Source organism: Carettochelys insculpta, chromosome 17, assembly GCF_033958435.1.
Source record: "Carettochelys insculpta isolate YL-2023 chromosome 17, ASM3395843v1, whole genome shotgun sequence".
Classification (NCBI taxonomy): domain Eukaryota; kingdom Metazoa; phylum Chordata; order Testudines; family Carettochelyidae; genus Carettochelys; species Carettochelys insculpta.
The window spans coordinates 2,516,892-2,539,267 of NC_134153.1; the positions used below are offsets into that span (position 1 = coordinate 2,516,892).

The following is a 22,376-nucleotide window of genomic DNA, read 5'->3' on the forward strand; positions in this document are numbered from 1 at the left end:
TGGCTATTATCTAACATAGTCAGGAACACGACCTCATGCTCTGGATATCCTGAAACTTCAGACTGCCAGAAGTTGAGACTCAGTGATAGGGGATGGATCACTCTGATTGCCCATGTTATATTCATTCTCTGTGAAGCACCTGGCACTGTTAGAGACAAGATACTGCGCTACATGGACCACTGGACTGACCCAGCATGGCCACTCTAATGAATGAGCCCCGAAAGTTGACTGGCCTGTGAAAATGTTTGTATCAAATTGACACCCATTAGAAAGAACTGCAGTAGGATCACCAGATGACCACTAACATCAAGCTTCCCGTGCTCAGGGCAAGCAGATCACCCAGGTTCCCCACTGAGGATCAGGAAATGAAGCCTGTAAAGAATGTTAGAATACCAGGAGCCCACAGTGAGCTCTGAACCCATCCAAAAACAGCAGAGGCTTTTCACAAGAATAAACCACTATAGCGAAGGAAGCAGTGAACCTTGTATTCGGTCATCACAACTGACAGAATCTACCCCTTCTAATAAAACAAGTAGCTGCAGAATCCAGTCATGACCCCCCACCCCCAAGCACTAATTATACAAGGATCACCCATCCGACCTTTACAGGTATGGCGAATGAGCAAGTGATGTTGCTAGACATGCAGCTCTTTGCCCACAACACAGAACAAGACACGGACATGCAAAAATCCTGAGAATGGTGCTCTAACCAAAGGAGACAAGCAGAAGAATGCACACAAGCCTTCAGGGATCCAACACGTTTATCTGGAAAGCAGTTTGGGGTTTTTGTTGATATTTTACAGTCCTTTCAAATGTTCACACATCAAAATCCAAAGATGATCTGCAAAGGGAAAACATTAAATTCTTTCACAGACTGAACTAGAATTAAATTTCTGAATCCATTATACTGTCCAACTGGTGAAACAACAGCTGAGATTTTTTTCCTGCTTTACTTTTTTCCTCACACTTGGCAATTCTAAGGCTAAAGCATCTTACCTAAACTATGCTGCTCTGGAACCCACACACCAGTTTTTTTATGTCTGTAACATTCAAGGCTTCAGGTTTGCTCTTACCTATGTACAAATTGCTACCATCTTTTGTAACAGTGTAATAAAGCTGATCTGGAAAGTCAAGTCACTTCCAAAAAACAAGGGACTGGGGCCTTCCTTTAATTGACAGGAAATAGGAGTCTATTTTCCCTTCACTGGACAGGCTGCTGTAATCCTCTGCTCCATGTCACAAGACCACAGACCACATGGTAGGCATCAATTTAAGAGCACCATTCTGCCTGAGTAGATGAAGTGTAGTAGCCCATGTGCGAGGAGTATAAGAAAACTCTAGAACTTACACATTATGCCTTTGGTACTGTAAAAGTAGTTTAATTAGAATGTAAGAGTTTCCTGCATAACAGACTAAATTCTTTTGCACAAGTCTAGATGAGTGATTTACTCTAACAATACAGCATTGCCTAATGCCATTTCTCTTTACACTGGGTTTTTAAGGCTTGCATAGTTCTTGTTGGAGTACTCAAGAAACAACTCCCAGAAAACCCTCGAGATACACCCCCATTTCAGTAAGCATAGTAATTTATAATCAGAAATAGTTTCTAGCTCCCAGTAGTGCTCAAATCATTAGACTAAAAGAAACCCCAAGTACTAGATCAATTTAAGACAATTCTGTAATTGTGTTTATGGAGTGCTAACATCAAAAGCAAAAAACAGGACTTCACTCGTCAACGCAACATTAAATATTAGACAAATTAGTGATGTAAATTATTGGCCTTTATTTGGAGCCTTTTAACCAGTTACAGTAAGAATTGTCATTGCAAACCAGGAATTTTGAAAAGATTGAACAATTAAGTTAAAAATATCTGAAGTGCACACCTGTAAGATACATTGAGTACAGAAAGAAAATTTTGGTTGTTCCATTTTGTTTCAGATAACTGAAAACTAAATCTAAAAAAGGTTGGCTGTTTTCTGAAATAATTATTCCAGCAGGAAAGCACTTATCTAATCAACAAATACTGTACCAAATCAGCAGAGTAGCCACTTGTGTTGTAAATTTATTCCAATAATTTACTTTCCAGCAAGAAAATTATAAGACTCCCAAAAAAGTCTGACACAGACTTGTAAATAAGTTTTTGTATTATGAATGTCCCAGTTCTATTTATGACTTGTCATTTCTTGGTATATTAGGGAATGATATGACAATCTGGAATTTCACAGGAGTTTGACTTGCAAGATTGAAAGTTTCCACACTGACTTGTGTAGACACTTTGGCCAGATTCCACATTTCACTATTCTGTGATTAAGGAGTACCAGGATTATTTCTATGACTCCCATCATTTCTTCAACTTAATATTAAGAGATCTGTCTGCTTTTGGCAGAATCAGCGGTCAAACTGATCACAGAGCAACTCTAGTACCATGGTAAACACAGACCCACCCTTGCTCTTCAACAGATATAATCTTGCAAGGTAGAGATAAAACCACAATGATCCACAGCACACAGATCCGCTTACACAAAATGCAGAAAGCCTAAAAAAGGAATTTCCCATGGCAGGTCACACAAGCCACACGTTGCTACTTTGCCTTGAGTATACAGAAAGGATAACAGTGATATATACAGTTATCAGAAGTTGAAAGATAGTGAGTTTTCAAAGTCATACCAAATAAGTAATGGTAATGAAGATTTTATGTGCCTCAGAACCCCATTTTACCAATGCACTTTCACACTGCAGTACTAGTTTTGTCATCAATGATTACTCCTTAGAACAGCTCTAGGGACCATTTCAAAGTTTGCCACATAAATACTGGCAAGACTTTTGGGGATTTATCAGAACTTTTAGCAGGCTAAAAGTGCTTTTCTTTAGCATTTGTTTCTGCAGAAGCTAGTTAGTGCTTGTGTGTGCATGCAAGTATATTAAGACTTGCCTCACTGAAGCAAGTTAAGATGACATCTGCTTAGAAAAGCTGGTGACAAAACCTAAATATTTAAGGTCACAACATAGTATGCTTTTAGCTTTGGTGCGCTAGCAGTGCAGATACATGAGAGAGATATAGAGAAACAGACCAAATGTTGCTGCTATGCTGCACCACATTCTGTCCAAGCAGAGGGAAGCCTACAGTCTACCTATAGTTTGTACTCACTCCAAGCCTAAAATACCAAACAACATTCTCTCCCAACAGAACACAGGGGAGCCCCAAGAAAAATTAATGTGGCAGTAATCTGAGCAAAGCATATAGCTAGGAAATGAGGATAAAGGCCAACATGGCAGGCTGTATAGCTTTAGACTCAAGATACCAGGCTCATTTGCTTAGTTTAATCATAGCCCCTGAACATAGACTCGAGGCAGACATAACATTCTTGAAATACAGAACTTTATTTAGAAACTGTTGAAAGTAGAAAAAACCCTGTCAAGAAAAATCCAGGTGGAATATGGATTCTCAGTAGAGTGGAATTTTAGGGCAACAACGGTCTAGAAGGCCACAAGAGAAATAGCACCTCTGCAATGTTAAACAATGGCTAGTTACTTGCATTTTTTAAAGCATTCACTTAAATTGGATTTTCCCTTGAATTTCACAAAGATTCATGCACTACACAACTGTTACCATAAAACGCTCGCCTTCTACACACATTTTAGGACAAGCTACAACCAGAAACAAATGCATATGACCACATCAAGACTGTGTGGATGAATCAGCTGTCCTGCAGGATGTTGCCATACACAAACAACAAGGGGAACTTGATAATAAAGGAGGGGACAGTTCAAAAACAAAGTATTTTAAATATTAATATTCAAAGTTAGTTTTGGTACTGCATTTTCTGCAACACTACTAGCTTTTCTAATACTACACCATTAGTTTTGTCTCCAAATTACAATACTGGCAAATATCACTATTAAGGTACACCAAGGGCTTAGGAAGACTACCCAATAGACACAAAGACGTATATCCCCAACTTACTCACTCTCTTTGATACAGACACACTTGCAGAATAAGTTCTGTTAGATCCATCATGTTAACCAGTATTCTTTGTGACAGAGGAGTGAAGAGGAAACCTGAAACATTGGACATGTAGAAAAACGATCCAGAGTGACGTTAGAAACCAATGACGAACCTTCAAAGTAATACAACTAGAACCATGTTACTTCTCAGAAAATACAGTACACAGTACACACATTTGGCAAATTCATGAGCCATAATGTCAGAGAAAGATAGTTTTACATGTTTGAGTTCTTCATACTCCCCACCAAGCTTGTGACAGGCAACATCAAGGCCTACTTTGCCATTGAGAACTAACTGCTTATTGAGCAGCTTTGACACAGGGACTGAGTTTTATTTTACTAGCTCCTTTTGCGCAGTTGCATTGCCACACAAGGCCTCCCAGACACCAGTGTAAATTAGACACTTTCTAACCCCAGTGTGAAGCACATAAAATCTCCTGTCACATTACTTTATAATTTGGCATATGGAAGCATATTTTAAATACTCTTAAGGCATTTTTATCAGAAATTTTCTGCTGCAGTTTCACATTAACAGTCTTTCTGTGAGTCTTTAGGTTCTCTGCTATACACTCCAGCCCAGTAAGGTACAGAAAGACTTTCCAAAAAGCCAATGCTTTACCAGCAAGCAAATAATTCTGCAACTCACTCCAAATATTCAACTTCTTGTTCCCTAAATATACCAACTAGATGTTAATACTGTTCCGCTATCAAGGGAAAGAGCTCCTAACGCAAACACATTGGGGGAAAAAAAAAAAAAGTAAAACATCTGCAAAGTGCACTTTAAGAAGAGGTACTTTTTGCTTACGAAAAGAAACCAGTGAGTCCTCTAAGAATAATAAAGTGGAGTATTTTACAGTTAAGCACATGATTTGGGGCAAAAAATTCTGATGTTGCTGCTCTGCTGGTACAGTGTGTGGACTGTTAATATTCTTCCTGTTCCTCTTGTGGAGCGCCTTCATCGGGTATCACAAAGCCTTCCTGAAGGGGGAGGAAAGAATGTCTTAATGGAAGTGTATGTCCAATGAGGCCCACTGATCCTGCTGGTTACACAGACCCTTTCCCGAAATTTTACTACGGATACTGTCAAGGGGGTATAATGCTCATTTGGGAAAGTGAAGTCACACTGCGAGAAAATTTTTCACTCAAATCTTGCCACCAGTTGCCATGGAACTTCAAGAGCACAAGTATTTCTGCATTCAAATTGAATCTGTTTCATTACCAGAAAGATACCTCATTTCCCTCTAAGCTCCATAGCTTCCCATTAAGCACGGGGGGCTCAAGGTGCAGCAGGGTGAGATGTCTCCACGCTAGCTCCAGCGGCTTCTCGACTTGATAGACAGGCCCCTTCCCATCCTCCTCAGCACAGAGCCATTATAGCCGGCAAAGGGGAGCACCTCCCTCAATGTCCCAGCACCTAACCCTCTGCCCAACTTTGAGCACTCCCACTCTTCCAGTCTGGAGTACCCTCCTGAACCCCAAAGGCATCACTTCTGGTCCCATCTCAAAGTTCACACCTTCAGCACCCCAACTTTCAGCCCAGAGCCCAGCCTCCAAACTTGCCACCCCCTCTCTGACACCCCAAATCCCTCATGTCCAGCCCTACCTAAAAGCCCTTGCAGCCCTAGCCAGAGCTCATGCAGCCCAACCTTCTGTCCTAGCCCATAGCTCCTCTACCTCAGCCATACCCAAGAGCCCACATCCCCCCTGCATCCTAACCCTCTGTGCCAGGCCTCACCCTTGTTCAGAACCCTTTGGCCCCATTCCCACCACACGACTGTTTAGTGCACCAACATGAATGTGGAGGTGACATGCAACATCACATCTGTGCACATAAAAATGTATTACACTCAGGGGTGGGAAAGTTAGAATGAACAGTGATCTAGAACTTTTGTTCTAGAACATACAACAAATGCAAGCCCCGAGGCACATACAGGAAAACAAGTCTTGACACTGGCCTTGTTGAAAACTTCTAATTACAGAAAGTTCACTCGCTTAGCAACTAGTAGTTTAAAGGGAGACTTACATCTGTTGCATAAAGAATTTCGACAATCCTCTGCAACACTGGATCACTCTCCCCTTCATTCTCTTGGCAAATCAACTCAATATTTCTTAGTTTGCCAAAGTAGAAGTCCCTCTCCTTCTCCAGATCTTCAACAGTGAGTTTTAATACATTGATCTGACCCAAAAGGAAAAAAAAAAAAAAAAAAACATGCATGCTAATTTCTTCACCAGAGAGAATCCTCACAGTATTTACTCAATGTTAGACTCTCACATATCACAAAAAAGCAGCTTGTTGTGATATATGAGAGCACTGTGGGCATAATCAAAGCAGAGTAATCAATTATTCAGGCTCAGTTTAGTTCATACTTTCTATTTGCATAGAAGACAATTAATTCACATGAGTGATCATCTTTGCAATGTTAAGGGCTCACTACTTCACACAAGTAAAAACCCACAATCTGCAGTTTTCCTTTACAGGGCTCATTCTTTTACAGATTAAGCTGTCATTTACATGAGGTCAGTTTAGCTTACAACTTGCATGACAACAAGAAGTCCTGTGACACCTTATAGTGCACCTAACAGGTATTTTGGAATATAAGCTTTCATGGTCAAAGACCCGCTTTGTTAGAGGCAATGTCAGTTCTTAAAGATTCATGTAGATTAATCTAAAGCACTTCCACTTAATAGTCTACATGTTTAATACTCACTTGCTGAATCAGTTCTGCTGATTCATCCTCTACTATTCCGACTGGAGCCTTTTTAACCATTCCAGTGCCAGGTTTTGAAGCCGCTGTAGTTCTCTGAGTAACAATAGGCCTTTGAGGAGCTACAAGATAAGAGGGAGTGTTCATTCTCAGCCTACTCATTTTTAGAATCAAGACCCCTCAGAAATTATTTCCATCCATGCTTAGATAGGACAGGGAAGAATACGAATCCCAGTGTAATGCAGCAAGAAACGCCTCAAGCTCCCCATGTGAAGTGTCCCTTCTCCCCGCCAAGAAATGTTGATACCAATCATTGCCATTTTCTTTAAGAAAGCAGCATCTGTTCTTGCAGCATTCATTTCTGTGGGTCCCAGGTAACTGTCATCTACAAGAGGCATAGCAATTCTAAAGGTTACACACAATCTGATCTGAAGACACCTACCATATCAAACCTACAGATGGAGTGTGTCACACCAAAAAATACCTTCCTATCCTCCATGAAATAGAGGTTCAGCACTAGTGTGATCTCAGACATATGTATCAAGATTTCATTCTGTGTTTTGAGAGATTGGAATCTTTGTGAAATACGAGGAAAGCTATGAACTACCACAATTTAATGCACCAAAATTAAACAATGAGTCAGTTTTGCTACTGATGTTCTCATCAATTAGAAAGACTTTCAGAAGACACTCAACGTTTTCTTTACCTGCACTGCTGGAACTGAGAGCCTTCTTGGGTTTGTTCAGTACTGGAGCAACAAGAGTGGGTGCCACTGCAGTTTCTTGGCCTTGTCGGGCTGCAACAGGGTCGTAGTCTTTCCCATCATAGTTAGCATCAAAAAATTTTTTGAACCACTGAACAAATTCAAAATTGTCCTGAAATTTTCCTTTCACTAGTTTGTCCACAGGGATTATCTAGAGGGAAAAGATTTAAAGCTTGTTAAACAGAAGGGGAGCATCTGAGAGCAAACAAACTCTAAAGACGCACAAACTGTGCTTGGAAATGCATAAATGTAATTCGTACCCCAAGTCCAGAGAGGATTTTTCTTATGCATTTAAACACAGGAGTGCTCAAAGATATTTCTCCACTAAATGGAATGGAGAGCTAGCTGGATTCTCAAACTTGAGGGGCAACTATCATATCTTACACTGCTAGGCAATAAGAATTTCTGCAGTCAGGTCCAATGTCAAATCTGCTCCTCCTCTCCTGAAAACTGTCCATCCCTCCATATTCTAACATTTTAACTTCATTCCCAGGTCTGACCTGTTGGCCCATCCAACACATATACACTACGCAACACTCAGTTTTGGTGTGGTTCCTCTCATGCTCCTGGCAAAGAGGGCTAGAGAATTATTAAAAACCTTTTGCCGATAGGCAATGAGCATGAGACCAGGCCAAATAAGCAATGACCAAGAGTAACCATCTGATGGTTATTCAGTGACTTGAGACACAGCCCATTCTCTATATCCATCCAGTGCTCTTAACATTACTGTTTGGTGTGATAACTGCATTAGTTTGTACAATTCTTGTCTAGTAAGAACTAGGCTGGATTATCTACCTATTCACCCTGACATAAGGTTGTCTCATTAAGAGATAAGATTGAAATTTTAATATTGAAACCCTGCACTGATTTTCCTATCCAGTACTTGTTACATGAATAAACTGTACATTCCATGAACACAAAGGTTATTTTAAATTGTGAAGCTCCACTTTCACATGCGTACTCTACACCAACTTGGAATCTGTGGGAAGAGGTAAAGCTTGCAATCCTTGGAGCTATTATACCAATTGGTTCTGGCCCCATGTTTGGGGCAAACAGAGCAAGAAGCTCAACCGCAGTGTCTCAGAACAGTTGTAACACTAGTACGTAAGCATTCTTTGTAAGAGCCAAAAATCCAACCCTCTCTGCTTAATTTCCAATTTGAGGAAGCTGGAAAGGTAGGTGCTGTCATCTAAGCTGATGACTGGCAGACACCCATATGTAAACAAAAATCCAGGTCTAAGCCACAAGGTTCAGAAAGCTGTGCAGTTAGTGTCTAAAACTAAACTGCATGCACCTAGGAGAACCAATTACACTTCTAACCTACTTTGTCAACACCCATTCGCTTAAAACCTGCTTGTAGAATCTTGAAGTTCTGAATGTATTCATGTTCCAGCTTTGCTTGAAATTTCACTTTCTTGAGTGCTACAGAGCCAGGGAAGAGCATGTCCATGAACTGACAATAGGCAGCACCTGCCAAAAAAAAAAAAAAAAAACAACCCACAGAATGTCTCCATAACCCATAGTTTGTACAAAGAGAAGTCAGGTGAGGTAATGACTTTTACTGGACAAATCTCCTTCACTAAAGAGGAGGTTTCAGGCTATACGGAACTCTTCTTTAGGTAGAGCTCTGAAGCTTTGTTTCTATCACCAACAGAAGCTGGATCCATAAAAGACATTGCCTCACCCATCTTCTGTCTCTAATATCCTGGGACCAACATGGCTACAACATCTTATTCAAAAATCAGTCAGAAGCAGATACTTTCTGGCAGACTATGTGCTGCAAGAAATAGAAAATATGAAGTTTGTAGGATTGGTACTCATTATAATCTGAACCATTATAACAGTGCCTCCATAACCTATTGCACATTCAAGTTGTACGCATAATTAAGATTTACATGCACCTAGATTTGCATGTGATAGATACCATGTCATTTATTTAGGCAAGAAAACCTGGTTCTGTAACTAGTGAATAGATTAGAGGCTATTTTAGAAATCAGAATAAATAAAACAAGCAGTACCAGATCTCTAACTGCCCACGGAGTTAAACGACAGTATCAATCTTGACTCCCCAACCAAAAAAAGAACAAATAAAAGCAACCAAAAAAAGTGCTTCATTCTACCAATTTCAAAGGCCTCATTCTTTTCCAGTTCTCCCACAACTACAATCAGAACTTGGGGGCAAGAGGAAACACACTCAACCAGAAAAAAAATTCTCCATCAAGTGTTACCTTAGATTCTGCAAATAGTTTTGCTGGCTGAAGAGGTAATATTTATTCATAGATTTGGAAGACTAGCTAATTATAACCGTTCACGATAGGTGCCCATCTTGAACAGCCTCTCCCCTCCCACCCCACCCACCCGCCCACCCACACGAGAGTGCATGTCCACATTCACTGGTGGCAAGAGAAGCCAAATACCCTGAACAATCGTACCAAGAAAGGTGGTACACTTTTGTGGGAAGTTTGTAAGAAGTCTGTTTAACCACCAAGAATACAAAATTCCAATTTCCCTTGTGCCTTTAGTCCTAATGTATAGTCTAGTCATGTCACCTACCGCTGTTAGGAAAGGAGACAAGGCAGAAATTTCAATTAGGGTATTGCTCTTGTATGGGTCTTTCACAGTTTCTTACTGTTACTGGGAAAGACAGTCTTCCCTCTTTGTCCATAGCTTCCTAATTGTGCAAATGAAGACAGGAAAGCAGCATCTGCAACTGAACCATTCATTTTTTTTCTCCTGTTCAGTGAATGCTCTAGTGCCAGCCTCTGCTGTTCATGACATTCTCCAGGAAGTTGAAATAGCCAATGAGTTTTTAATCGAATAACAATGAAACTATTTCATTTTGCTTAGTTCACTCTAGAGAAATGAGCAGCAGCAGCACCAGAGAGGTCTGTCTACAGAAACTGGAAAGGAACACTACTCAGTTTATTGGCAGGATCTAAGACCTTTAAAAATGCATCAAGATCTGCAGAAGCTGATCTATGTCCTCTCCTTTGCAAGGGCAACATTCTCATCAAATTCAAAACCCACTGGCCCTAAATGAAAGTCACCAGCAATCCAAAAGTCTTTACTCTTATTTTGATTTAACACTTGGTCTATTGCATTTTTGGGGGTCATGTGTACTTCTAAATGTCAGTCTGTATTGGAAATGAAATTGATCTGAAGACAGGTCTGTTTGACGAAAGCTCCTCACTGCATAAATCATTTTGTTATTCCTTAAAGTGCCACATTTCTGCTGCTTTGTTGTACTTAGTCACTGGGTAACTCAGCTCAGATCTTTGGTTATTGCAACACTGTACTTTTGATTCTTTCTACCCATAATATCCATTTCAGCAGCATCTTATTAATTTGGACCTCCTTCTTTAGTTTTCTTCAGGTTTCTGTCTTAAGAGCGCTGCTTTTCTGTACCAGTTTTTTTCCATGGATTCAGCTACATGCTCTGCTGGCAGTTCTCAACTCTACCTCTACTTCTCCTCTCCTTGTCCAATCAGAAAATTCCATGTTTTCCACCTACTGGATGCCCAGGAACTGTCTCAAAAATCACCTTCAAGAACTTAACTATTTTCTCCAGATTGTCTCCATCTTCCTTGTTTACCACTACTTTTCCTGTACCCCATGGTCACAGTCTCAGTTTAATTTTCAAGTCCTTGCTTTTCCCCCATATCCTGTTTCAAAGTCTGTTACTTCATTTTTATCAGCAAAGATTCCCTTTTATTTCAATCTTTAAACCCTCAACACGTAACTCTTCAGGACCATAACCCTAAGACATTTCCCTTCTCTCCACCTCCAAGTCTACAGAAAACATCACATCACAATCCTCAACTCCAACTATATCATCTCAAATCCCCTCGTTAACTTTGCCTCTTTATCACAGTAAATTACAGCTCCTTGACTTCCCTCTCCAGGTTCTACCAGTATATTTTCCCCTGCCTGCTATTCCATTTCAATCATTAAGCTCCTCCAGGCCTCCCAGCTTATTCTCCTCATCATCTTTTTAGTCATCACCAATATTTATAAGCAGTGATCACCATCTAGTTTCTCTGCATCTCTTTCATTTTGACATGGAAGGTGTTGGGAAAGTCTACTTCCTCTCCAAGCTACTTCATACTCTTCCTTAGAGCTCAGTTTCTCCCAGGAAACTTCCCCTCTCCACACAAGTGACTTCTCTTCATTCTCTCTTTCCTGAGCTTTTGTCCTACACCCCAAGCTATATCATCTTAGAAGTAGAAAACACCTGTCACATTGAAGTTTGGGTGTTATATAAATGATATTTAGTGACAGTTTCACATGCAAGCTATATTACAAGATGAGAGAGTAACTATGGATTTGTCTGTATGAGGATTTTAGATAACCTTGTAGCTGTCCCAGTGGAGATGTATAATAACCATGTTTTACTACATCCAGTTTTAGCCCAGTTGTCCAAAGACATAGGCAAGAAGTTGAAAGTTCAAGGCTATATTTTAAGTCAACAGCAGAAGTCACCAAGTATTCAGTTTCCACAAAGCTATGGAAGCAATCCTTAGTACTCGCAAGTACAAGTTACAGTTTGAGGTTCAGGGTTAGCAATTCTCAAATTAAGCAAGGTCCAGCAACACACTACTATATTTGTTTATACTTGCAGTCAAGTACTTTGAGCAATTATTAACCTTTTGTCAGTCACCACAGAGATGCCCTTAAAACCCTGTCATCAGTCCTCTTACCAGAGCATAGGTGTTCAATCTTTGTCAGGTTCAACTGCAAAGACTCGTTGATCCAGGCCAGCATGTCATGTCGACTCAAGTTATCACTGGTCACTGAAGTAGAATACACATTAACTGCCATTTTCTGAAATATAAAAGCCACAGATTAAAGTTTCATACTAAAGTTGTGTACAGCTAGAATAAGACTGGCTACAGACTGGACACATTAGAACATAGGATACACTCTGATTTACAGCCTCCTGTTCCTACAGAAAGCAGACAGAAACAACAGCCAGGTAACACAATTGTTGGAAGTACCCACCTCACCAAAAGCTGGAAGTAGTTAATTTAGTATTTTGTGAGAGATATCGAAGACAGACCAGGAAGTGGAAACCCAAACTTCCTGCCTGACAAAGGAACCACCTCTGTAATGAGCTGGTTCAGTCTTCTTACCCATCTTTGCTAAGATTGCAAACACGGACAGTTTCAGTACCGTACTAGGAAGGTTAACTGGTAGACTGTATCTAGCATACTTCACAAAGAGCTGAGGACATCAAACCAGTCCCGAAAATACTAAACAGCTGTTCAGAGAAGTGGGTCACCATCCAGTTTCGCAGGGCAAACTGTAAGGCAAGTCTCTACACCATGAAGCAAAAGCAGGCCAGTCTCTTTAAGCGGACTAGCTACCTAACCTGAGCTGCGCAGTCACTCCACAGGGCTGCCCCAGCGCCTACCAGGCGAAAAGCCACCCCGCTTTTGCTACATCAGTGTTCTCAGGTTTTTTAAATAAAATAACCCTTTTAAAGCCTCACACCCCCCCAGTACCTACAGTTCCCAGACACAACGTTTAGATTAACACGAAATGTCTATTTTTATTAATAAAAGGGTTGCGCAACAGTGAGTCAATGAACCCTGTCGAGGGGCTCGGAGTACCCCCCGGGCACACGTACCGCTGCTGAGAACCTCTGCGCCCGACGACCCGCCGCGCAGCTAACGGCTCTCCCGCGGTCCCGAGGCAGCCAGGGAAATACCCTGCGGTTCCCACCCCCAGCACGGGCCCCTCCACGGAGCGCGCGGGGGCGTCGCTCTCCCCCGGCCCAGCTCCCACCTCTCACAGCGCTCCACGGCAGCGTCCAGGTCTCCGCAGGGCCCAGCCACTGCCCCGCCAGGCTTGGGCGCCCCATACCGCCCCCGAGGCAGCCAGTATCGCAGACCGGCCGGTCAGACAGCGGCCCCGCCCCCGGGCCTCGTGCCGGGCCCCTCACCGCCTCCCGGGCCGGCCCCAGGCCCCTCCTCAGCGAGGCACACACCCCGTCCGGCCCGCCTCTGCTGCCCTGGGACCGCTCAGCCCGGACCGGTCGGGACCCTCCCCCGCGCCCGTTACCTGCCGCCGCTCTGCCCCGTCTCCTTCACGTTCAAACCGGCCCCGCCCGCGCCTGCCCGGGAGCAGCACGTCACGCGCACCGTACGCGCTCGCGTCACCACCCGGCGTCCGTGACACCAAACGTCACTCGTCACGTTTTCTCCAGGAGATCACGGAAGTAGTTAGCACAGGGCGGAGCCAAGGCCTTGTTGCTACAGCGAAGCACGGCCCCCTCCTGGGTCACGTGACAAACTCTCCCCTTAATACCAGGGTAAGGATTGCGGGGATCCGGCTGCCTTGCCAGGCTCCACCCCTTTGCGTCATCTGCCCGTCACCCTTCCCCGGCCTCAACCCGTCGCTTTTCCCCGGCCTCTAGTCTCTGCCTAACTCATCACTTCCGCCAGGTGTCTCTCCCCCCATCCGTCATTTCCTCCAGGCTAGTCCCGCCCCCCACGCTTCGTCACTTCCTCCCAACCCATTCTTCCCCGCAGCACTGTGCCCATCACTTCTTCCCAACCCCCCACCCTACCCCTCCCCCAGCTCCTCGCCCCGCCCCGCCCCGCCTTCAGCCCATCACTTCTCCGCAGCCTGAGCCCTCCAGCGTCCTCACCCCCTGCCCATCCCTCCCATCAGCTCCCCAGTCCCTCCCTTCAGACCATCACGCCCCCACAGCCTACCCCCCAACAGCGTCCCCCCCCCTCCGGCAGCCCCCCACCTCTAACCCTCAGCCCATCCCAGCCCCCACCTCCCCTCCCACCAACTCTCAGCCCATAATTTCGTCCATCCGGATCCCCCAGCTCATCACGTCCCCTGTATTCCCCTCCGCAGGCTCCCTCTTCCAACCCTGAGCCCATCACTTCTCCCAGCCCCTCACCTCTCCCAGCCCAGCCCCGCCCCTCGTCACTTCCCCCAGTGCCGCCACCCCCCCCCCGGCTTTTAACCATCAGCCATCGCTATCCCTCAAGCTTCCCTCTAACCTCAGCCCATCACTTCCTCCGCTCATTGCTCCCCCCAGGGTCAGTGCCCCTTTCCCCATCCCTCTTCCTCCCCAGCCTCATCCTGTCAGGCTCGCTGCCCAGACCTCACTTCATGCTTATTTCCTCCAGGCACCCTCACATCCACCCCAGACCCCTGCAGAGCCTCACCATCTTGTACGCAGACCCTGCCAGGTCCTGTGTCATAGAATCATAGAACAATAGAGCTGGAAGAGACGTAAAAAAGCCATCAAGTCCAGCCCGCTGCCCTAGACAGGACCAAACCTATCAGATCAGCCCAGCCAGGGCTTTGTTGAGGTGAGACTTAAACACCTCCAGGGATGGAGACTCCACTGCTTCCCTGGGTAGACCATTCCAATGCTTCACCACCCTCCTAGTGAAAAAGTTTTTCCTGATGTTCAACCTGGACCTTCCCAACCCCAACTTAAGACCATTGTTCTGTGTTCTGCCATCCATGACCACTGTGAACAGTCTCTCTCTAGCCTCTTTGCAACCTCCCTTGAGTAAGTTGAAGGCTGTTATCAAGTCCTCCCTCAGTGTTCTCTTCTTCAGACTAAACGCTCCCAATTCCCTCAACCTTTCTTCTTGGGTCAAATGCTCCAGCCCCTAATTATTTTGGTCGCCCTCTGCTAGACCCTCTCCCGTGTATCCACATCCTTCCTATAATTGGGGGCCCAGAACTGAACACAGTACTCCAGATGCGGCCTCACCAAAGCTGAATAAAGAGGAATAATCACTTCTCTGGATCTACTGGCACCGCTCCTCTTCATGCAACCTAATATGCCATTAGCCTTCTTGGCTACAGCGGCACACTGTTGACTCATGTCCAGCTTCTCGTCCCGGGTCCTTTTCTGCAGAACTACTACTGAGCCAGTCGGACCCCAGCCTGTAACGATGCTTGGGATTCTTCTGGCCCAAGTACAGGACTCTGCACTTGTCCTTATTGAACTTCATCAGCTTTCTTGCAGTCTAGTCTTCCAATTTGTCTAAGTCACTCTGGACCTGTCCCTAACCTCCAGCTTATCTACCTCTCCCCCTAGCTTAGTGTCATCCGCAAACTTGCTGAGGGTGCAATCCAACCCCTCATCCAGGTCATTGATAAATATGTTGAACAGAACAGGACCCAGAACTGAACCTTGGGGCACTGCACTAGAAATCGATCATCATCCTGACATTGAGCCGTTGATCACTACCCGCTGGGCCCGACCTTCTAGCCAGCTTTCTATCCATCTTACCGTCCATTTATCCAATCCACATTCCTTTAGCTTGCTGGCAAGAATATCGTGGGAGACCGTATCAAAAGCTTTGCTGAAGTCAAGATAAATCACATCCATTGATTTTCCCCTATCCACAGAACCAGTTAGCTCATCATAGAAACTAATCAGATTGGTCAGGCATGACTTGCCCTTCATGAATCCATGCTGACTATTCCTGATCACTTTCCCCTCCTCCAAGTGCCTCAAAATGACTTCCTTGAGGAGCCCCTCCAAGATTTTTCCAGGGACTGATGTAAGACTGACTGGCCTATAGTTCCCTGGATCATCCTTCTTCCCCTTTTTAAAGATGGGCACTACATTTGCCTTTTTCCACTCATCTGACATCTCTCCTAATCTCCACGACTTTTCAAAGATAATGGCCAAGGGCTCGTCAACGACATACACCAACTCCCTCAGAACCCTCGGATTAGGTACGGGCCCAGGGATTTATGTACATTTGGCCTTTTAGATAGCTCCTAACCTCTTCTTTCCCCACCAAAGGCTGTTAACCTTCATCCCACAATGCATCACTTATTGCATTAGTCTGGGAGCTGTCCTTGTCCGTGAAGACAGAGGCAAAGAAAGCATTAAGTACTTCAGCTTTCCCTATATCATCTGTCACTGGGCTATCTCCCTCATCCAGTAGTGGCCCCACGCCCTCTCTGATCACCTTCTTGCTGTGAAAGTAGAAAGAATTATATTGTAACAGAGAGATGAATTATACTGTAATAATAGTATAAGTTCAAGAACAGGAAAGAGAAGATTATGTTAAAGTTGTTTGTAGGTATGCAGGATGGATCAGAGTGGAGCCAGGTGTGTCTGGGATAACAGAAAAAGGAAAATTAGGTGTTAGACAGAAAGTAATTGAGATAACCAGGGAGATATGGACAGGAGATTGCTGAGGCTTGATATGGAAATGAAGATATTGACTAGTCTCATGGGAATCATGTGAGTCCTGCCCCTTTTGTAATCTTGTTAATTTTGCTTTCTTTCATCTGTATAAATCAAGGGGTTTGAGCTCTGTATGGCACTCACATTTTCTGGGTGCATTAGCAGAGCAATTTATGAGTCCCGAGTCTGACTTTGACATTGTTAACATGCCTGTAGAAACTTTTCTTGTTGTCCTTCACATTCCTCACGAGTTGCAATTCCAGTTGCACTTTTGCCTTCCTGATAACTGCCCTACGTTCTCGAGCTATACCTTTATATCCCTCCTTAGACATCTGTCCAAGTTTCCACTTTTTGTAAGCTCCCTTTTTGTGCCTAAGCTTTCCAAGGATTGCCCCAGTAAGCCAGTCTGGTTTCCTACCATATTTACTTCTCTTGCTGCACATCAGCGCCTTCAGTAGGGCTTCCTTAAAATACTGTCAGTTTTCCTGGACTCCTTTTCCGTTCATGGTAGCATCCCAGGGGATTCTGCCCATCAGGTTCCTGAAGGAGTCAAAGTCTGCTTTTCTGAAGTCCAAGGCATGTAATTTACTGCTCTCTTTCCTTCCTTTGGTCAGGATCCTGAAGTCTACCACCATCTCACTATCCCACTTTGTTGGGAGTGTTGTTTCTCTGAAGTCCTTTCCTTGGCCCTGGCACCGCATACAGACCTTGGCAGAAACCACTGGGCTCCTCCTACAGCAGCAGAGTCAGGAGATACTAAAGACAGATGCATCTGATAAAGTGGGTCTTTGCCCACGAAAGCTTATGCTCCAAAATATCTGTTAGTCTATAAGGTGCCACAAGACTTCTTGTTCTTGAAGCTACAGACTAACATGGCTACCTCTCTGATAAAGACACATGCACACTTTATGTAAAATATTCAGCAGTTTGAGGTGTTTAGTCAGGCCTGGCAAGTGCATCATGACCATGTCACCAATCCCCTTTGCCATGTCTAAAAAGCCTTCCCTTTACTGCCCAAGCCATACCTTGGCATCCCTCAACCACCACGGACAATCTGTTTATCCCCATCCTGTGACCTGTCTCCCTTTGAATGCAATAAGCTCTTATTGCCTTGGCCAAAAAAGACCTGGCACGGCTTACCCCCTCCCTCTAGGAACATATCTGCCACTAGGTCCCCAGGGTATAAAAGAGTTCCTTGATTTGCCAACAGAAAAACATGGCATCATCAGTCCTCATTGCGGAGTACAACAAATGGGTGGCTATTGCTCATCCTCAAGTCAGCACTGACAGATCCTCACAGGAGATGAAAATCAAGGGCAAATTGTTCTTTAAATCTACTTCAGTAACTCCAGTCAATGACTGTCTTCCCTGGCTTCACATATCATCATCATCATCAACAACCACCATGGGCTCAGTGTCCACTGGTGTCTGATGTCTCCCTCATTATTTCCTTCCATCTTTCCCTGTCCAGTGCAGTGTCTTAGTTTCTGTAGATTATATAGTAGATTGGTGTGGAGCTAATGTACCTATTCTCTGTGGGGTCTGCCTCTCCTATTTGAACCGTTCATTATGCCAAATACCAGGGTCTTGATTTTTCATTTGTCATCCATGCTGCAGATATGCCTGAATAGCTGTCACTTCCGTTGTATAACCTTCTGCGGTAGGTTCTCTTTCGGCTGTATATTCCTATATAATTCCTCGTTGGTGACCGGCTGCATCCATCCTATTATCAGGATCTTTCTATAACAACTCCTCTCAAACACCACTATCCTTCTCTTTGAATCTTTCATTATCACCCATGTCTCACATCCATACAACAGGCTGCTGAATACACACGTTTTCAAGAAACTCAGCTTTGTTCCTAAGCTAATTGCTTTGTTTTTCCAGCTCTTACCCATTACCTTCAAACTCGCTCTTCCTTTCACTAGTCACTATTTCCTTCTTACAGTCTAGATCATGTTATGTTGCTTCCCAGATACATGAACTTCTCTACATTCTCTAGTTCAATCCTATCTACACTGATCTTCCGTCCTATTTCCTTATCTCCAAATACCATTGTTTGTTTTATCAATGTTCATAATCAGTCTGTGCCACTTCCTATTCCTATTAGCACCAGCACCATTCTCACTAGCTTCTCTTCATTTTCCTCAATGCCAATGATATCATCTGCGAACCCCAAGTTGTTAATTCTCATCCCATGCACAGATATCCCTTCTATCTCTTCCTCCGTCTTGTTCTTCGCTCTCTAGGTGCGTGAAGATACTCAGCGATATCAGAACTCTTTTTCTTGTACCTCTACTTGTTCTAAACCAAATTCCCTTCTTTGCACATTCTCACTGCTGCCTCCGCATTATCATTGATAGCCTTCAACAACTGTATCAGTCTGCTATCCACTCTGTATGACTCCAACACCACCCATGTCACTTTCTGACCTATACTGTCAAATGCCTTCTGAATATCAATGAAGCAAGTGCAGATGTTCTTGTTCTTTCATCGAGTTTTCTCCACTCAGTCTTAGTGCCAATGGCCATGTCTACACTAGCCCCAAACTTCAAAATGGCCACGCAAATGGCCATTTCGAAGTTTACTAATGAAACGAAGTTTACTAATGAGTTCATGGGAAAAAGGGGACTTCAAAGTAGGTGGGGTCCTTTCGAAAGGAGCCCCATCAGGACGAGCCGCACGGCGGCGAGGCGCATCAATTTCGAAGTGCTGCGGCCACCCGCATGCTAATGAAGCACTGAATATGCATTTCAGCGCTTCATTAGTAAACTTTGAAATGGCCATTTGCGTGGCTATTTCGAAATTTGGGGCTAGTGTAGACGTTGCCAATATCTGCTGTATGGTACTTCTAACTTTCCTGAATTCCGCTTGCTCATCAGCTAGATGTTTTTCTATCTGCAGTCTCAGTCAGCATCATCATCAGCACCTTGCCTAGATGACTTGTTAGGGCAACTGTTCTGTAGCCTTGTACTCCAATGCACTTCCTTTCTTGTGTATTGCCACTGGCACGGCTCTTGTCCATTCCTTAAGTGCCTGCCCTTCTTTCCATGCTATATTATATAGCCTCTGTTTCAAGAAATCCATTGATCTACAAAATCATGTTGCCATGAGTATGTGTTATTAGTTGCAGGCCTGATTCTTCTTTGTTTGCATCCTGTGATGCAATTTTAACCTGGGCTCTACATTCGCTCTGTATAGATGTGGATACCAGGCCAAGGAGAACTGTCTCCTTGTTATATGTCTCCACTGCACACACTTGAAGATGTAAAGGAGAAAATATCCCAGCTTTATGATGACAAAGCACAAAAGCAAACACAAATATACGAAGTTTCTGCTGCTCCTGGATGCATGTATACTTTTAACATCCCTTGGAGTTAGTTCCCTTTTTGGTTTATCTTGAAAATGTGGTTTGCTCGGCTACGTCTACACGTGAAGCCTACATCGAAGTAGCCTATTTCGATGTGGCGACATCGAAATAGGCTATTTCGATGAATAACGTCTACACGTCCTCCAGGGCTGGCAACGTCGATGTTCAGCATCGACGTTGCGCAGCACCACATCGAAATAGGCGCTGCGAGGGAACGTCTACACGCCACAGAAGCACACATCGAAATAAGGGTGCCAGGCACAGCTGCAGACAGGGTCACAGGGCGGACTCAACAGCCAGCCGCTCCCTTAAAGGGCCCCTCCCAGACACACTTGCACTAAACAGCACAAGATACACAGAGCCGACAACGAGTTGCAGACCCTGTGCATGCAGCATGAATCCCCCGCTGCAGCAGCAGCAGCCAGAAGCCCTGGGCTAAAGGCTGCTGCCCACGGTGACCATAGAGCCCCGCACGGGCTGGAGAGACAGCATCTCTCAACCCCCCAGCTGATGGCTGCCATGGAGGACCCCACAATTTCGACGTTGCGGGACGCGGATTGTCTACACGGTCCCTACTTCGACGTTGAACGTCGAAGTAGGGCGCTATTCCGATCCCCTCATGAGGTTAGCGACTTCGACGTCTCGCCGCCTAACGTCGAAGTTAACTTCGAAATAGCGCCCAACGCGTGTAGCCGCGACGGGTGCTATTTCGAAGTTAGTGCCGCTACTTCGAAGTAGCGTGCACGTGTAGACACAGCCCTCATGTGATATATAGAGCAGAATGTGAAAAGGACATGAGAAACACAAATAAGAGTTTCCTTGACAGTAACTAGAAATTCTTGTCCAACTGTGAGTTTTAATGCATTGGAGAGAAGGTTCAACTAAATATAAATTTACATAGTCTTCCTTTTGTTACAGCTTTCTCTAGGAGCATCAATTTCTAAAAAGCAGTTCAGAAAAAGCGTTAAACTTGATTAGTCTCAGAGGGGCTTTAAGAAAAAGTCTTAGTCAGGCCAGACCAAATTATTTGGCAGAGAAGTCTGACACAGGCTTTCTGGTGACCAAAGGAATCAGTATGAAAGGAAGTCAAGCTGTAAGTGATAAAATAGCACTGGCTTTGTATCAGCTTCAGACTGAGGAACAGCGTGAATACTCACACATTTAGCACTCCTGGTCACATGCCCTGATGGCTGATGATGGTTTTAGGACTCCTGGAATGAATAGCAAGGACCTGACCCCACTCCTATTGAAATCAAGTTTTACCCATTGTGAATAACTAGATACTAGTGGGGCACAGAAGCTCAGCATTTATGGCCAGATCAAGTCTGGTCTTCTGTATATTAAAGGCCAACACCACTTAGCTCTCATGCTCATTCCCAGACCCGAACACTACATACATTTTTAACTAACAGGAGAACTTAGACAGCAGTCACTCCATAATAAAGGCTGCAATCCAGGGAATGAGCTGCCCAGTTGTTGCCGTTAGCAAGGCTGGGGTGGGATGCAGATGTAAGATTAGACTTCATCGTCCATGGCAAGGGGCAGGAGTGGCAGGCTGCTGCCAAGAGGAAGTTGTGTTGCTATGTTATGTAATGTGTGAAATAAGGAATCATTTAATAATTAAACACAAGCTCTCCATGGCTTAAGGCACAGAACACCAGAGGCTCCATTATATGGCTGACCCATGGCAATTACTAAACAGAGTTGTAGAGATCTTTGCAAATGGATTTCATGGGCAAGAATGTCCTTTGCCCAGGTAGCTTTCACTCTTACATGAGAATCCTCAGCGTAAACTGAGGCAGGCAAACACAACCCCAGGCTGCATCCAGCCCAGCAAACAGCCAGATCTGGTCCTTCACTTTCCCATGGTCCAGCTGCATTTTGCACCCCCTGCCCTTGCTGCTCAAAGTGGCCAGCTGCAGAGCCCACATGCTTCTCCAAGCATTGCGTTTCTCTAGGAACATGGGAAGCTTTGTACAGGGCCCCCACCCCAGCACAATCTCGCCACTCACATGGGCTGGAAACCGGGATGTGCCAGGTACACGCAGCACATGGCCCTCGCAGCCAGTTGCTTCAGGCAGTGTGCAAAGGCATGGGAGTCAGGGAGTCTGTTGGCAAGGAGGTAAGCGCATCCCTCCCCACAACCCTCTGCTCCTGGAACCAATGCACCTTCCCTCTCCTTCCCCTCCTTCACCTCTGCCCCAGGTCACAACCCCCTCCCACACGCTTTCAGTGCAGAATCCTCTCATGCACCTCCATTTCCTCCTCTAGGTCACAACTCCCTCCTTCACCCAACCTCCTCCCTGGGCCCCAGACCTGCTCCTGCTCCCCAGTCAGCTACCCTCACCTCTCT

General features: G+C 44.5%; 1 protein-coding gene across 2 annotated transcripts; it reads right to left on the reverse strand.

Moving 5' to 3' along the window:
* Window positions 1-1,762: 1,762 nt before the first annotated feature.
* On the reverse strand, window positions 1,763-13,621 carry MAPRE1 (microtubule associated protein RP/EB family member 1). 2 transcript variants are annotated; one of them, XM_075011661.1, is made up of 7 exons: window positions 13,533-13,621; window positions 12,170-12,293; window positions 8,797-8,942; window positions 7,416-7,623; window positions 6,713-6,831; window positions 6,028-6,180; window positions 1,763-4,982 (listed from the first exon to the last, which is right to left on the reverse strand). In XM_075011661.1, exons 2-7 carry the CDS (start codon window positions 12,288-12,290, stop codon window positions 4,926-4,928), a joined length of 804 nt encoding a protein of 267 aa, XP_074867762.1. In that variant the 5' UTR covers window positions 12,291-12,293; window positions 13,533-13,621; the 3' UTR covers window positions 1,763-4,925. The 2 variants fall into 2 exon arrangements, with proteins under 2 accessions (XP_074867762.1, XP_074867763.1); XM_075011662.1 differs by lacking the exon at window positions 13,533-13,621 and adding an exon at window positions 13,257-13,279.
* Between the last annotated feature and the right edge of the window lie 8,755 nt (window positions 13,622-22,376).